At 45.2% G+C, this 18,245-nt stretch overlaps 1 protein-coding gene across 2 annotated transcripts in view; it reads left to right on the top strand.

Moving 5' to 3' along the window:
* Positions 1-18,245, top strand: part of LOC140484614 (microsomal triglyceride transfer protein-like) — a 102,396-nt gene that overhangs the window by 6,151 nt on the left and 78,000 nt on the right. For both annotated transcript variants that reach the window (XR_011962301.1, XM_072583129.1), the window contains exons 3-5: positions 385-528; positions 2,523-2,630; positions 8,703-8,819. Coding sequence is in view for 1 of the 2 variants with exons in the window: in XM_072583129.1 (XP_072439230.1) it covers positions 385-528; positions 2,523-2,630; positions 8,703-8,819 (369 nt within the window). In the remaining variant the exon portion in view is untranslated. The remainder of the gene's footprint in view (positions 1-384; positions 529-2,522; positions 2,631-8,702; positions 8,820-18,245) is intronic.

Genomic DNA, 18,245 nt, shown 5'->3' with positions numbered 1-18,245 from the left:
GTTAAGCATAGTACATGGATATTTAAAGTAACAACCAGAAGGAATTTGACGGAGTAAAAGATGCGGCAAGTTATCCTCAATTACCGTGGAAGTATTGGAAGCAGATTCAGTAATAACTTTAAAAATGACAAAGAGCAGGAGAGTGTAACTAATTGGATTGATTTCACAAAAAAACCAGCTCAAGTACAAGAGGCTAAGTGGCTTCCTTCTAAGCTTTATAACCCAATGGTTCTATGCAATCTGTTTAGGAAGTAATGAGCTGTAATTTTAGAAGAAGTCTTTTGGGTATGCAGTACTCTTAACAAATCAGCAGGAGTTAAATGCTTTAAGATTTTGATTACAAGCATCATTTTCCATTGTGTCTCCCTCTACCTTGTTCAATAGATACAGGAAGTGCAATTATTAAATGTATCGGAACGAATGGACAGTCAAAGCATCTTTAAAGATATTCCTGCTGAGTCTTTGCTGGGGCCTACCGCAATGACAGGATTGAAAGGACCTGTAATCTTTCACTGGAATAATGGAAAGGTAATTATCTCTCATTTTGCCCCATTTTCAAAATTAGGGGTATGGATTGCATCTGGTGACTTGGCAAACATTTTCTCACTTAGCCAACCTCAAATAAAAAAACAGATTTGGTATGAAATTTAACTTGGACAATGACAGGAAATGGAGAAGAGGAAATCCAGAATCCATTGTTTTTCCTTCAGCCTGATTTTCCTTCCCTTTTTTAACGATCGTGCTTTTTCATTGTTGTTCCAAGATCACCCTATTAATTAGTTCTTAGCTTAATAACAATTGATGCGTTAAGTAGACTCTGCCTCCGTTCCTACACTTTTGAAGAAAAAGAAATAAGCTGATTAATTGAATCACGCAGAATTCTTTAGGGGCTTGACCTGATTGACTTGTGGGAGAATGTTGTCTCTGGCTGAACAGTCTGGAACTCAGAATCTGTCTCAGAGTAAGGGGCTGGCTATTCAACGCTGAAATAAGGAGAAACTCTTCACTCTAAGGGCTGCACATCTTTCAGATTCTCCACAGCAGGGATGGTGAGGCACTGTGGGTATCTGAAGAATAGGTTTCTGACTATTACTTTAGAATTAGGTTTATTGTCACGTGTATTTATGTTACTGAAGTACAGGAGTGCAGTGAAAAGTCTACAATGTCACCAACACATGGCGCCATCGAAGGTACAAAGTACCCAGGCACAAAATGTAGGTACGTAAAAATAGACAGAATAAATAAAAGAAGTTACACTACGTTACAGATATACATAGTGTAAGTTCGGAAAATAAAAAATAAAGCTAAAGAGATAGACATTACAGCCTTTCTACAAGAGTTTCCACATGTTCTGACTGGGCTCTACTGATTCCCAATCAGTAGCCATTTTTGCTCCAGGCCGCTGAGTGCAGTTCATGCTCTGCTCCAGGCCATTGGCTGAACAGGAGAAAGACAGAAGAGAGAAAAAAACACAAGAGAGATAAAAGAAAAGAAATGGATGGTTTTGATGAGCTCCACCCGGAGCATCCTACTCTTGCCGCCATCTTGGACATTTGGATGCATATTTTGATAAGGGATATAGGAATAGTGCAGGAAAGTAGCTAAGGAGGAACAGGTTCAAGTGTTAAATGAGGTACTGTCATTTCTGTTCCTTACCATTTGTATGTTTTTGAGATCTAAACTGATTTTTATTAATATAAGTTTAACATGTATTGCCAGTGATGTGACTTGTGTCGCCATGGACTGTAACCTCATGAGTTCTGCCTACCAGGAAATCAGTCTGAAATGAATTCATGAGGCTGCTTTAATTAGCTGGACTGTCGTTCCTCTGAGTCTGCTGCATCTCTAACTCTGACTTAACTCAAAGTGGCTATTGCCTGGCACTCAGGACTTCCAATAAATTCTTTACTTACATTCTATTACACAAAATTAGGGTTAAAGCTCCCAAGTAAAATTCCTGTTTTTCAGTAACGTGATTATTGTTTTTGTCAATTTGAAGTTAAGGCTGTTAGAGAAATGGAATTCAGACCAGTTTTTCCTTGTGGATGGAGCTTATTGACTTTTCAGTCACACAGCTCATGTTAACCCCTCGCAACCAAGTGGTCCTCCTCCTTTAGAATTTTTTAATCAATCTGTTCAGCAATCACACATCTCTGGAGCAGATGTGACTTGAACCTGGGCCTCCTGCCTTAGAAGTAGAGGCAGTACCACTGTGCCACAAGAGCCCTCACTGCTCCCCTGTTTATATTTCCTCAGATTAACCAATTAATCCCCAGTTATTAGCATAACCCTTGTATACTCACAGATGTCTGAGCTACATTATCATCATTATAATTCACCATTAACGTAATCATTCCCATTCTTCTATACTATTGAACTTTTAAAAATTGTTATGATTCTTGATGGCTACCGGTGTGTTAATTTATGAGCTTTCCTGAACTGTGTTTCTAGTTGTTTGTTTGGAGTGATACTGGATGAAATGTGGAGTCTTCCATCGATAACCTGTTCCATATTCCTTTCAGATAAAAGCTCTGTATGGCTCTGTTGATGAAACAGGATTCATTTTAAGCCTGAAGCAAGGCCTGGTCAGCCTTTTCCAGCTCCAGCTGAATTCGGGTACCGTCACTGAGGTAACCTACTCATTTCAGTTGAATAATTTTTGATTTCCACCCTCACTTTCTCTTCTAATGAAACCTGGTTGTGTACATCATAACTACAATACTGGGGCGGCAAGGTGGCTCAGTGGTTAGCGCTGCTGCCTCACTGCACCAGGGACCCAGGTTCGATTCCAACCCTGGGTGACTGTCTGTTTGGAGTCTGCACATTCTTCCCGTGTCTGTGTGGGTTTCCTCCGGGTGCTCTGGTTTCCTCCCACATTCCAAAAGATGTGCAGCTTTGGCCATGCTAAATTGCCCATGGTGCATCAGTCAGTGGTTAAATGTAGGGAAATACGTCTGGGTCAGTGTGGTCTTGTTGGGCCAAAGGGCCTGTTTCCATGCTGTAGCAAATCTAATTTTAAAAAATTTCTGTAAGGGAGGTGAAAATCAAACCAGTACCAGTTGCACTTATCAGGATTGACATGCGAGGAAACCAATCTCAGAAATACATTATTGTCATGTTCTTTGGGTTGTAAGCTATTGGCATCAAAAGTATTGTTTTAATTTATCTCAATATTTTTGATTAGGTTCAAGGTAGTTAGATAATTACTGCTGTTGCTACTGAATCTGCATGTATCTGCGCCTCCTTTACATTAGCAAGAACAAATGCAGACTGGATGACTGCTTTCCTGAACACCTCTGCTCTGTCTGAAAGCATGACTCTAACCTTCCAATTGCTTGCCATTTTAATAAACCCTCGTGCCCTCACACGAACATTTCCATCCTCTTCCAATACCTTTCCAAACAGTCAGCCTCCAGAGATTACCATCGTCCCACATCCTTCATCGGGGACAATGACCACCACCACCTTCACATCTTTCTCGTGGTATTTGTTGAAGTGCCCAGGATCTTGTGACCCAGTGACCAATTCACCACACTGCTACAGTGCTCCAGCAAGGCTCAACACAGGCTGGTGAAACAGTATCTCATTTTCAGCTTCAGCCCTTAATAGCGTTCAGGGTTCAATAACTTCAGGGCATGCCATTGTTTCTGATCATCTAGTTTGATTACACAATTCCCCCCACCCCAGCACCTCCCTCTCCCACCCCCTGTCTTGTATTCATCTTGTTGGCTTTGTCTGCAGTGCAGCACACCCATTTTCTCCTGTTTATGCCCATCATTAACATCTATTTCTCTTCTCTATTTCTCCTTTGCCTCCCTCGTGCCGCCTTTGTCTTTTGCTCTTTCAAGTTGAGGCCGGCATGGTAGGAACTAGTCATAGCCTCTATGCTCCAGGCCGGTGGCATCGTTTCTTCGATGCACTTTTCATCTTTTTTCTTTTCTTCTTCATCTTTGAGGCCGGAGAAGGTTGACAGGGTACAGTGATGGTGCTGTGGACTGAGATTCCCAGTAATGGTAGGCCCGGAGCCTGGACCCCCGGCAGCAGTAGGCCCGGAGCCTGGACCCCTGGCAGCAGTAGACCTGGAGCCAGAAAATAGACAGAATAAATAAAAGAAGTTACACTACGTTACAGATATACAGAGTGTAAGTTCGGAAAATAAAAAATAAAGCTAAAGAGATAGACATTACATCCTTTCTACAAGAGTTTCCACATGTTCTGACTGGGCTCTACTGATTCCCAATCAGTAGCCATTTTTGCTCCAGGCCGCTGAGTGCAGTTCATGCTCTGCTCCAGGCCATTGGCTGAACAGGAGAAAGACAGAAGAGAGAAAAAAACACGAGAGATAAAAGAAAAGAAATGGATGGTGTGGATGAGCTCCACCCGGAGCATCCTACATCTTGGACTCCTGGCAGCAGTAGGCCCGGAGCCTGGACCCCTGGCAGCAATAGGCCTGGAGCCTGGACCCCTGGCAGCAGTAGGCCTGGAGCCTGGACCCCTGGCAGCAGTAGGCCTGGAGCCTGGACCCCTGGCAGCAGTAGGCCTGGAGCCTGGACTCCTGGCAGCAGTAGGCCTGGAGCCTGGACTCCTGGCAGCAGTAGGCCTGGAGCCTGGACTCCTGGCAGCAGTAGGCCTGGAGCCTGGACTCCTGGCAGCAGTAGGCCTGGAGCCTGGACTCCTGGCAGCAGTAGGCCTGGAGCCTGGACTCCTGGCAGCAGTAGGCCTGGAGCCTGGACTCCTGGCAGCAGTAGGACTGGAGCCTGGACTCCTGGCAGCAGTAGGCCTGGAGCCTGGACTCCTGGCAGCAGTAGGCCTGGAGCCTGGACTCCTGGCAGCAGTAGGCCTGGAGCCTGGACTCCTGGCAGCAGTAGGCCTGGAGCCTGGACTCCTGGCAGCAGTAGCCCTGGAGCCTGGACTCCTGGCAGCAGTAGGCCTGGAGCCTGGACTCCTGGCAGCAGTAGGCCTGGAGTCTGGACTCCTGGCAGCAGTAGGCCTGGAGCCTGGACTCCTGGCGGCAGTAGGCCTGGAGCCTGGACTCCTGGCGGCAGTAGGCCCGGGTCCTGGACTCGCAGCAGCGTTGGCTCGGGGCCTGGACCCCTGGCGGCGGTAGGCCCGGAGCCTGGACCCCTGGCGGTGGTAGGCCTGGAGCCTGGACCCCTGGCGGCGGTAGACCCGGAGCCTGGACCCCTGGCGGCGGTAGGCTCGGGGCCTGGATCCCTGGCGGTGGTAGGCCCGGAGTCTGGACCCCTGGCGGTGGTAGGCCCGGAGTCTGGACCCCTGGCGGTGGTAGGCCCAGAGGCTGGACAAACCTGGTGGCAGTAGGCCTGCAGCCTGGACTCCTGGTGACGGTAGGCCCGGAGCCTGGACTCTTGGTGGGACTCGACACAGAACCTGAACTCTTGGCAGCAGTAGACCTGGAGCCTGTATTTGTGGCAGCGGTAGGCCCTGAGCCTGGACTTTTGATGGCAGTAGGCCGGGAGCCTAGACTCTTGGTGGCGGTAGACCCGGAGCGTAGACTCTTGACGGCAGTAGACCCCAAATCTAGACTCTTGGTGGGAGTAGACCCAGAGCCTGGACTCCTGGCAGCGGTAGGCCCAGAGCCAGGACTGTTGATGGCAGTGGGCTCGGAACCTAGACTCTTAGTGGGATTAGGCCTGGAGCCTGGATTCTTGGCAGTAGGCCCAGAGCCAGAGCGTTAGTTGCTATTTCCAAAGAAACCTTGAGTTCTGGAGGACTGGAGCACCTTGCAAAGATTTTGCAGAACCCCCGAAGCCTGGGCTTGAGCCCCCAATTTGAAAAGAAGCTGAACTCTTAATTAAATAATTTCTTTTTATCCTTATTGTACCTCGTAATGGCACCGGATTGTGGCGACAAAGCTCTTTTCACTGTATCCTCAAGATTGACGTCTCAGTAAATAAATGATTCATTCATTTGCTGTGGACAGCTTCCTCATTAGTTCCAGTCACTTGTTTATCAGCAAAGTAAAACCCATCATTTTCTCACCTCTTTCAAATCCAAAGAAGAGTCATATTGGACTTGAAATGTTGACTTTCTTTCTCTCTTCACAGATGCTGCAACATTTTGCCACTTTATTTCAGATTTCCAGCATCCACTGTACTTTTGTGTGCATCTCGGCCCATTGTGTTTAAAATATCAGGTACATTATTGCAGGACAGCTCGACAGATCACCAACTCAGAGGTTCTTGCTTGTACCATCAGCCTGCATCCAATCCTAAGCCAATGACATCTGCAAAGACTGATTATATTTATCAGGAGCACAACCCCTCTCCCTTCCTGGGACCCTTGGGCCGTATTTATTGGGCCTCTGTCCCAAACCCTATGTATCTGAGTGGGGCTCCCGGATAATGCCCAGCACAGAGATGACTACCAGAGCACATACCATCATTTTACAAGATGAATACTGCTATTCCTATTTGCTTCTCTCTACAGAGAGTTAGAAACACAGCCTAGTCTCACAAGCCAACCTTGCCATCCATCGACTCCATCTTCACTTCTCATTGTCTTGGAGAGGTAGCCAACATAATCAAAGACCCCTCCCACACTGTTTATAATCTCTTCCAACCCCTTCTCTCAGGCAGAAGATACAAAAGATTAAACACACAGACTAACAGATTTAAGAACAGATTTAAGAACAGCTTCTTCCCCACTGTAATCAGACTTCTAAATGGACCTCTCAAATTTCAAATCTAATGTTGATTTTGCTTTTTGTGCACTTTCTTTGCAGCCGTAACTCTGTTCAACCACCCTGTGATCTTTGTATGGTATGATCTGCCTGTACTGCACACAAAACAAAACTTTTCACTGTACCCAGGTACATGTGGCAATAATAAATCAAATCAAATGAAAATATTGACGAAAAGAGAGCCATAAACAGCACGTGTTTAGGAACCAGCCTCCATACATAGAGTCATAGAGATGTACAGCACGGAAACAGACCCTTCGATCCAACCCGTCCATGCTGACCAGATATTCCAACCCAATCTAGTGCCACCTGCCAGCACCCGGCCCATATCCCTCCAAACCCAGTTCATAAGATTTTGGCTGACCTGATTTTAACCTAAATTCCGTGTTGCTTCATATTGCCAATAATTTTTCATCCCCTTTGTAATCGATATACCCATCCAGATGCCTTTTAACTGTTGCAGTTGTACCACTTTCACCACTTTCTCTGGCAGCTCATTCCATACACGCACCACCCTCTGTGTGAAAAGGTTGCCCCTTTTATACCTTTCCCCTCTCGCCCTGAACCTATGCCCTCTAGTTCTGGACTCCCCCACCCCAGGGAAAAGGCCTTGTCTGTTTACTCTATCCATGCCCGTCATGATTTCCTAGACCTCTATAAGGTCACCCCCTCAGCCTCCAATGCTCCAGGGAAAACAGCCCCAGCCTATTCAGCCTCTCCCTGTAGCTCAAATCCTCCAACCCTGGCAACATCCTTGTACATCTTTTCTGAGCCCTTTCAAGTTTCACAACATCTTTCCAATAGAAAGGAGACCAGAATTGTACGCAATATTCCAACAGTGGCCTAACCAATGTCCTGTACAGCTGCAACATGACCTCCCAACTCCTGTGCTCAATACTCTGACCAATAAAGGAAATCATACCAAACACTGCCTTCACTATCCTATCTACCTGTGACTCCACTTTCAAGAAGCTCTGAACCTGCATTCCAAGGTCTCCATACATCTACTCTCTGTATAACTTGAGCTATCACGTCTTAGGCAATGCTGTTCAAAACATCGAATGGTACAGTGCAGAAGAAGCTTAATAGATGCATAATGCCTTGATAGAACTACCACTTAATCCCATTTCCCTACTCCTTCCACTCAGCCCTGGAGTCTTTTTTCACTTCAAGAATTTATCCGATTGCTTGCTGATCATGACAGTTGGTTCTGTATCCACCATCCTGTCAGACGGTGTGTTCCAAGCTGACAATAACTCAAAGTGCCAGTAAAAAGATTTCTCGTCTCACCTCTCATACTTTTTGCCAATCATCTTCAATCTGAGTCCTTTAGTGATCAACTCTTCCTCCTGCTGGAAGTGCTTTCTCTCCATTGTAAATTGTTTATGATCTGTAAAACCTCCATCTAATTTCTCCTTCACTTTCTCTACTGTAAGGAGCAGGGGCCCAGTTCCTCCAGGCGTGCTGTAGACCTGGAGGCCTCATGTCCAAACTGGGAAAGCTCTGGTCTTCTTTCCTAATGTGTGGTGAAAGGCCACCAATCCGAAATGCTAACTCTGCCTTTCTCCACGGAGACTGGCCTGAACTGCTGAATATTTCTGCCATTTTCTATCCACCATTTCAGATTTCTAGTGTTTAGCTTTCAAGTCATCAAGGACAAATCAATAATGAAGATACGAACAAGACTAGGCTATTCTCCCCCTTTGAGCCCACTCTGCAGTTCATAAGATTTTGGCTGACCTGATTTTAACCTAAATTCCATGTTGCTTCAGATTGCCAATAATCTTTCATCCCTTTGGTAATCGAAAATCTATTAACTTCTGCCTTAAAAATATTTAAAGGTTCTGCATCTACTGCCTTTTGAGGAAAAGAATTCCAAAGGTTCACAAACTTCTGAGAGAAAATATGTTTCCTCTTCTGTGTTTTAAATGGGTAACCCTTTGTGTTTAAACAATGACCTCTTGTTCTCAAATGTTTATCAATTCCACTTTCCTTTTATTAGTTTGATGTATCTGGCAACTGCAGAGTCACCTATGAAACTGCCAATAACCAGGTGACAAAGATCAAGGACCTCCGTAGCTGTGAAAGGCCAGAGTCTGGATTTGGATCATCCAATCAGGTACATTTCATTTCACCGATTGGCCGTGGTAATGCTAGATAAAGCAACACGAGTGTTCGACCAACAGCAATCTGATTTTGTCTCAGTCCCTGCTGCAGTTTCCTGGAACACTGTGATTAGTGTGGGCTAAAATTAGTGCTCAGGATACTGAAGGCAAAGATTGACCTGACTGGGAGATTGGTTCGACAGCAGAAGACAAGTCAGGATTATAGATATTTCCTTGACTTGGATTTGTTCCAACAAGGATCTGACATGAGGATTCACCATATTTATTAATCTTACAGATTTACCAGTCTTACAGGCACTGCTCTTTATTTTTAACTACCCCACAATCAACCGCACATTCTGGAAATGTTACAACCAGAAAATGCACAAACGAATTTGGCGCCATGTTGTGTGATCATTGGATGCAAACAGTGGCCATTAATTTTCCTGCCTTTGCTGTACTCTTGTTGGTACGTTTGAAAGCCTAAATACTCTTGGTTTTTAAAATCTGTACAGTAGAGAAGCCAATTACAAAATGTGTTTTAACATATTGTGAAAATGTTTTCTCACTAATAGAAATATTAATGACTCCCCCCACCCACCCCTTTCTACAGGAACTCAGTGTTGTAGAAAATCTCAGGAGTCAGTCCTTCAGCATGAACAGACTTTATTACATGGCCATGGGGAAAACATCATACCTCACAGCGAGGCAGGCATAATCTGAACTAATTCAAAATGTTACAGTTTCTATAGTATCTTAAGCAGGGCCTGACTGTTAGTAAGAAAGTCATGGGTTCGGTGGTATCACCGGTCAGCACAGGTTGTGGTCACGGCTGTTTCCTTATCAAACAGGGCTGGAGGGGTAGCAGACACTCAGTGTTTGCACCAGGTCTGTAAGAATCAAGAAGATAAACGACATGAGCATCAAAATCAGGAAGATAAGCGATACAATGAGCCATGTATCATTATGCAATCAGAGCTAGACTGGGGTTTGGGGAATACACTGAATCTCAAGCAGTCACAAGGTTATCTTTAAAAAAACTTCTCTGAGCGGGCAACTCGGCAGTTCTAGCTTTGTCCTGTAAGACCAGAGTATGTGACAAAATGGTTGCTAATTCTGGGGAGCCAAATTCTCCTCCACACTCAGCAACTCCTCACCCAACTCCCATCCCCTACTCACTCATTGACTCCTCACATTCACTCATTGACTGACTCACTTAGCATTCCCTCTTCTGAACCCTCCTCCCTCCCTCACTCAATCACTTATTCACTAGTTCACACAAACTCTCTCTCACCCATTGACTCCCTCACTCAGCAATCCCTCTTCCCAACCCTATTCACTCAGCAACCACTCTTCCTAACTTTACTCAGTCATTCTCACTTACTCAGCAATCCCTATCCCCAACCCTACTCTCTCATGCAGTTACTCGCTCAGTGACTCCTCTTCCGAACTTTACTCACTCATTCTCACTCACTCAGCAATCCCTCTTCTGAATCCTCCTCCCTCACTCGCTCACTAACTCTCATACACTCAACAACCCCTCTCTCCAACCCTCCTTCACCCACCCAATCACTCAGCAGAGTCTTGCACAGGATCTGGAGTATATGAGGTGAATATTCACAGGTAACTGTTTAATGTTATCATCATCAGTGCGAATGCGAACCGCAGTTTCAATGTGTACAGCACTTCCCAACATAGAAGCATTAAAGTAGGCCAGGAATATATCACGTGACACACTGAACGTCAGTATGATCCCAGTTGTTCTTCATGCCTCAAATCCACTCTCCCTCCTCCCTATTTCACATGATTCCCGCAGAGTCTAAAAATCTGTCTGTCTCAACCTTAAACTTATTCGATGGTGGGACATCCGTAACCCTCTGGGGTAGAGAATTCCACAACCATCTGAGTGAAGGTATTTCTCCTTATCTCAGTCCTAAATGATTTTCCCCGAATTCTAGATTTCTCAACCACTGTAAACAATATCTGAGTATAAGTTAAATTAGCTTTATTGAATTGAGTTGAATTAGTTTTATTGTCACACGTACTCCAATACTTATAGGGAAAAGTTTACAAGTTGCCACTTACAGTGCCATCTTAGGTATAAAGTACCCAGGTACAATTGTTAGTTACAGAATAGGGAAATGAAGAAAAAATGTTCCGTTACAGCTATGCTCAATGTGACCATCGGTATGAAAAAGAAGAAGCAAGGTTTAAAAAGACAAACATCACAGTCTCTCTTCAAGGTCTCTCAACCTGAGGGTCAGCAGATCGGCACAGGGGGTCTCCACATGGTCTGACCACTGGCTGCCCCCACTCACTGTATTCCAAACCTGGAATGTTTCATTTAGAAGCGAGTGTTTTTCTGGGCGACCTCTGAAGGCAATGAACCACATTACTGTGGATCTGGATTCACACCCTAGACCAGACCGAAAGGACATCAGTGAGCAAGCTGACCAACAAAATTGATTATTTCATGGTCACTATTAATGAGATTAGTTTTCAAATTCAGATTTTTACAAGAAAATAATTAACTGGATTTAAATTGCTCCAACGCGCATGTTGAGGTTTGAACTCATGTCGCCAGAGTATTAGCCTGGATCTTTGGGTTTACTCCACTATTGACCTTAACACCAAAGTCTGACCAGAGCATAGGGCTGTTCTCTTATTGAGAGAGGGGACTAGTGGAGGTTTAACCTGAGGGTCACCATGTCTCCGGTAAGGGGAAAGACTGAGAAGGAGAGTAACCTCAGGCAGTGTGGAAATTGAACCCATGCTATTGGCATCATACAGTTCTTTGTATACTCCGAACAGCCCTGTTGGGTTTTTTGCAAGGTCCTATGAGAGTTCCCTCTCATTCATCTAAAATTCAGCAAATACAATTTTAACTGATCGCTCTGTGTCAACCTAAGAGGAGGCATGGGTGGCCGTGGCTGACAAGGGAAGTTAAGAAACATATAAAGTTAAAAGAGAAAAAGTATAACATAGCAAAGATAAGTGGGAAAACGGAGGACTGGGAAGCTTTTAAAGAACAACAGAGGATAACTAAGAAGGAAATACGCAGAGAAAAAATGAGGTACGAAGGTAAACTGGCCAATAATATAAAGGAGGCTAGTAAAAGTTTTTTTAGGTATGTGAAAGGCAAAAAAATGATTAAAACTAAAATTAGGCCCTTGAAGACAGAAACAGGGGAATATATTACTGGGAACAAAGAAATGGCAGAAGAATTGAATAAGTACTTCAGATCTGTGTTCACTGGGGAAGACACAAGCAATCTTCCTGAGGTAACAGTGGCTGAAGGACCTGAACTTGAGGGAATTTATATTTGCCAGGAATTGGTGTTGGAGAGACTGTTAGGTCTGAAGGTTGATAAGTCCCCGGGGCCTGATGGTCTACATCCCAGAGTACTGAAGGAGGTGGCTCGAGAAATTGTGGATGCGTTGGTGATTATTTTCCAGAGTTCGATAGATTTGGGATCAGTTCCTGCGGATTGAAGGGTGGCTAATGTTGTACCACTTTTTAAGAAAGGTGGGAGAGAGAAAACAGGAAATTATAGACCACTTAGTCTAACCTCAGTGGTGGGAAAGTTTCTGGAGTCTATTATAAAGGATGAAATTATGACACATCTGGATAGTAGTAACAGGATAGGTCAGAGTCAGCATGGATTTATGAAGGGGAAATCATGCTTGACTAATCTTCTGGAATTTTTTGAGGATGTAACTCTAAGATGGACGAGGGAGATCCAGTAGATGTAGTGTACCTGGACTTTCAGAAAGCTTTTGATAAAGTCCCACATAGGAGGTTAGTGAGCAAAATTAGGGCACGTGGTGTTGGGGGCAAAGTACTAACTTGGATTGAAAATTGGTTGGCTGACAGGAAACAAAGAGTAGTGATAAACGGCTCCATTTCAGAATGGCAGGCAGTGACCAGTAGGGTACCACAGGGATCAGTACTGGGACCGCAGCTTTTTACAATATATGTTAATGATATAGAAGATGGTATTAGTAATAACATTAGTAAATTTGCTGATGATACTAAGCTGGGTGGCAGGGTGAAATGTGAGGAGGATGTTAAGAGATTACAGGGTGACCTGGACAGGTTAGGTGAGTGCGCAGAGGCATGGCAGATGCAGGTTAATGTGGATAAATGTATGGTTATCCACTTTGGTGGCAAGAACAGGCAGGCAGATTACTACCTAAATGGAATCAGTTTAGGTAAAGGGGCAGTACAGAGAGATCTGGGTGTTCTTGTACCCCAGTCAATGAAGGTAAGCATGCAGGTACAGCAGGTAGTGAAGAAGGCTAATAGCATTCTGGCCTTTATAACAAGACGGGTTGAGTATAAAAGCAAAGAGGTTCTTCTGCAGCTGTACGGGGCCCTGGTGAGACTGCACTTGGAATATTGTGTGCAGTTCTGGTCTCCAAATTTGAGAAAAGACATCCTGGCTATTGAGGGAGTGCAGCGTAAGTTCACGAGGTCAATTCCTGGAATGGCGGGATTACCTTACACTGAAAGACTGGAGTGACTGGGCTTGTATACCCTTGAGTTTAGAAGACTAAGAGGGGATCTGATTGAGACATATAAGATTATTAAAGGATTGTACACTCTGGAGGCAGAAAACATGTTTCCGCTGATGGGTGAGTGCCGAACCAGAGGACACAGCTTATAAATACGGGGTAGACCATTTAGGACAGAGATAAGGAAAACCTTCTTCACCCAGAGAGTGGTAGCTGTGTGGAATGCTCTGCCCCAGAGGGCAGTGGAGGCCCAGTCTCTGGATTCATTTAAGAAAGAGTTGGATAGAGCTCTCAAGGATAGTGGAATTAAGGGTTATGGAGATAAGGCAGGAACAGGATACTGATTAATGATGATCAGCCATGATCATATTGAATGGTGGTGCAGGCTCGAAGGGCAGAATGGCCTACTCCTGCACCTATTGTCTATTGTCTAACCATCTGAGCTAAATTGCCAGTACATCACCATTAGCCATTATATTGTTCAACGGAAACATAAAGTATTTGACAATTTCTGTAAGAATTATCCTTTTGGGTAACAAAGGGTCTTTTCATTTTTGCACAATGGAAAATGAGAAACCAGTTTGAACAATGGCAGGGTGCCTGAGGAACAAAATATAAAGTTACTGTGGTCCGAGAGGACCATCAGGCTGTTCTCTTATTAGAGAGGGATGACTTGTGGTGGTTTAACCTGAGGGTCAGCAGGCCTCAGGGGAGATCTAGAAGGTGGGACTTTCATAGTGGCTGTCGAACACATACTGTTGGCGTGATGGTCATTAGAGCTGAAATCTTCAAATATTCATCTAGGTACATAGTGACATTTGTGTCCACCGTGGCAGAAGGGTAACTGCAGTTCTCCAAGTGAACAGCAGGTGGAGTAACATGACATAGAAATATTTCCTTTGTCAATGTCCCTCACCAGATCCCAAAAGGAAAATGACACACATTGATCCAAAGAGTCATGTCTCCACCAGAACAGTGCTCCAATGCCTTCACGTCCAAGTATTATTAATTTGCTTTTCCCTCCTTGCCAACTGTCAGATTCCAGGTTCCTTCATGTACATCGTAACATTTAAAGGTGACCATTGGGTTTTTGTGGTAGAAAATTAAAAGAGGTGTTTTGAAACTTATTCTTCCAATTTTATTTCTAAAAAGTTCATCTTGTGATGCCAAGGGCAGAACAATATTACCTGCTTCCTTCTGTCAGTTTTACCTTGATCCGGCCAAAGTTTCAGATCTCCAGCCTGACGGTCAAATTATTGAAACATAAAATCCTGCCAATTCTGGAGATTCAGAAATAAAAAAAAACAGAAAATGCTGGAGAAGCTCTGCAGGTCTGGCAGCATCTGCGGAGAAAGAGAGAGACAGAGTTTCAAATCTGATATAACCCCTCTCAGAATGAGCTGTTTAAGAGTAGGCATTTTGAGAAGTGGGGGAGGGGGTTCCTGCTTTTCATGGCTTAGTGAGGTCCACAGGAAGTGTGGGTAATGGGGCAGACACGTTTGAGTTTCAATGAGATGACTGCTGACACTTCCTCCCCACGCACCCAACTCATAGAATCCATACAGTGTGGAAACCGGCCATTTGGCCCAACAAGTCCACACTGACCCTCCAAAGCGTATCCCCTGACTAATATACCTAACATCAACATAGAATCCCTACAGCAGGGAAACAGGCTATTTGGCCCAACAAGGCCACACCGATGCTCCGAAGAGTAACCCACCCAGACCCATTCCCTACCCTATTACACTGCCTATCATCTGATTAATGTACCTAACCTCCACATCCCTTGTCACTACAGGCAGTTTAGCACAGCCAATCCACCTGACGTGCACATAGAGACATAGAGATGTACAGCATGGAAACTGACCCTTCGGTCCAACCTGTCCATGCCGACCAGATATCCCAACCCAATCTAGTCCCACCTGCCAGCACCCGGTCCATATCCCTCCAAACCCTTCCTATTCATATACCCATCCAAATGCCTCTTAAATATTGCAATTGAACCAGCCTCCACCACATCCTCTGGCAGCTCATTCCATACACGTACCACCCTCTGCGTGAAAAAGTTTCCCCTTAGGTCTCTTTTATATCTTTCCCCTCTCACCCTAAACCTATGCCCTCTAGTTCTGGACTCCCCGACCCCAGGGAAAAGACTTTGTCTATTTATCCTATCCATGCCCCTCATGATTTTGTAAACCTCTATAAGGTCACCCCTCAGTCTCCGACGCTCCAGGGAAAACAGCCCCAGCCTATACAGCCTCTCCCTATGGCTCAGATCCTCCAACCCTGGCAACATCCTTGTAAATCTTTTCTGAACCCTTTCAAGTTTCACAACATCTTTCCGATAGGAAGGAGACCAGAATTGCATGCCATATTCCAACAGTGGCCTAACCAATCTTTGGACCGTGGGGGGAAACCTGAGCAGCTGGAGGAAACCCATGCAGGCACGGGGAGAATGTGCAAACTGCACACAGACAGTTGCCCAAGGCTGGGATCAGACACGGGTCCCTGGTGCTGTGAGGCAGCGGTGCTAACCACTGAGCCACCATGCAGCCCTATTGATTTGTGCTGGTCACCCTGAGAGAGGTTGGTTGGATAAGCCAGTGGGGGGAGGGGTATGGTGGTTAGTGCTGCTACCTCACAGCGCTAGGGTCCCAGGTTTGATTCCAGCCTCGGGAGACTGTCCATGTGAAGTGTGCAGGTTCTCCCAGTGTCTGCGTGGGTCTTGTCTGGGTGCTGCAGTTTCCTCCCACAGTCCAAAGATGTGCAGATTAGGTGGATTGGCCATGGAAAATGCAGAGTTATGGGGATAGGGTAGGGAGTTGGGTCTGGGGGGGGGGGGTGATCTTCGGAGGTTTGGTGTGGACATGATGGGCCGAATGGCCTGGTTCTACAGTGTAGGGATTCTATTAGTTATAGCTGTTAAGCATCTGACAGAGCATGATGAGAGGTAGCTGGGCTTTTTCTGCTTCTGTGAAATAAGTTACAGAGTTCTATCAGTCTATCCCTGCAAAGTACAAGTGAGATTATAAACTATTCAGCATTTCCCATTTTGTGTGGGTAAGACAAGAGGGGTAGGAATCAGGAGCTCACTGGTGGCTTTTCCCTGTCAGTGCCAGGTCACTGTTTTATACAGAGTCATTCCTGTGTGCGGGCATTATTACAACAGCCTTCTTTCAAACTCATGCCTCAGAGAAAAAAGTTCATGGCTAACCAGAGGGTTATGGTCTTCCAGATGTTTTTCAGATATCAGTTTGACACAGAAGGTCCTATTTAATCTGTGTGTGCTCCTGTAGTGTATAGCTGCCAATTTGTAGCAGTATGTCTGTTTCGTTTTCACACTGCCTATTCCTTTCTCATGGTTATATACTGTCCTACTGGCTCATCCAGCTGAAGTGCTCTCCCATTTTTAACTGTCCAACTGCAGCCACTGAATTGAACAGGGAGGTGGCGCAGTGGCTTAGTGGTTAGCACTGCTGCGTCACAGCGCCAGGGACCTGGGTTCGATTCCCATCTTGGGCAAATGTCTGTGTGGGTTTCCTCTGGGTGCTCCGGTTTCCTCCCACAATCACAATGATGTGCAGGTTAGTTGGATTGGCCATGCTAAGTTACCCATAGTGTTCAGGGATCTGTAGGTAGGTACATTGAGCATGGGAAATCGTCTGAACTTTCCAGGGAATGTGCAGGTTAAGTGGGATAGCTAGGGTAGATGTCGGGTTATGGGGATAGATTGGGGGAGTGGAATGTTCTTTGGAATGTTGATGCAGACTTGATGGGCCAAATTGCCTCTTTCCATACTCGGCAGACTCTACGAATCACCTCCAGTGGCTTCCCCTCCCATTGATGCACCATTAATTCCGGTGTCTGCATGAGAATCTATGCTTGACACCCCCAGCACCTCCAGTTTCTCATCTGTATGCTGATCCCATTTGAAACCATCTTCCAAATATGCTGGGTAACACTGATTTCCATCTCAGCACAGCCTATTCCAATCCAATGTTTCTGATATCCTGTGCTGGATGTGCGGAAATGAGGAAATAGGTACAAAGCCAAGAGGTAAAACCTCTTGGAATTATTTAGGAGCAGCATAATGAAATAAGGTAATTTAAATTCATCGAGTGGGCCCAACGTGGAGAACAGAGGAAGAACAGCTTCCAACAAATTGCACTTAGGATGGGTACCTTGCTGTGAGATGCCCATATCCCCAAATATTTGTTTAATGTATGTAGCCTCCATGTGTATTTGCACATTGTTGTTATCATTGACACTTTCACCTTCCTACATTGTACTTCATTGTTTCTGAAGTGATTTGTACGTCGAAATTGTTCATAAAATCCCTACAGTGTGGAAACAGACCTTTCGGCCTAACAAGTCTGGACCGACCCTCCGAAGAGTTAACCCACCCAGACAACGTTCCTCCTACCCCATAGTTGCCCCTGACTAATGCACCTAACCTACACATCCTTGAATCCCCGGGGGAATTTAGCATGGCCAGTTTACCTAACCTGAACATCTTTGGATTGTGGGAGGAAAGCGGAGCACCTGGAAGAAACCCACACAGACACGGGGAGATTGAGCAAACTCCACACAGACGGTCACCCAAGGCTGGAATTGAACCCAGGTCCCTGGTGCTGTGAGGCAGCAGTGCTAACCACAGTGCCATCCTTTGGATAGAGCTAGGGCCATGGAGTGCATAGAAAGTTCTTCCTGGACAGTGAGGAGATTTGATAGATATATTCAAAATCATGAGGGGTCTGTGCACCTTAGAGAGGGAGAAAAACTGTTCCCATCAGTGCGAGGATCAAGGACTGAAAGGTGTAGGTTTAAGATCATTGGCCACAGAAGCAATGGAGATAGGGGAAGAAATCTCATCATGTAACACATGGTTAGGGTCTAGAATATACCGTCTGAGAGTGCGATGAAAGC

Source organism: Chiloscyllium punctatum, chromosome 13, assembly GCF_047496795.1.
Source record: "Chiloscyllium punctatum isolate Juve2018m chromosome 13, sChiPun1.3, whole genome shotgun sequence".
NCBI lineage: Eukaryota > Metazoa > Chordata > Chondrichthyes > Orectolobiformes > Hemiscylliidae > Chiloscyllium > Chiloscyllium punctatum.
This window is presented reverse-complemented; position numbering and strand designations above follow the sequence as displayed.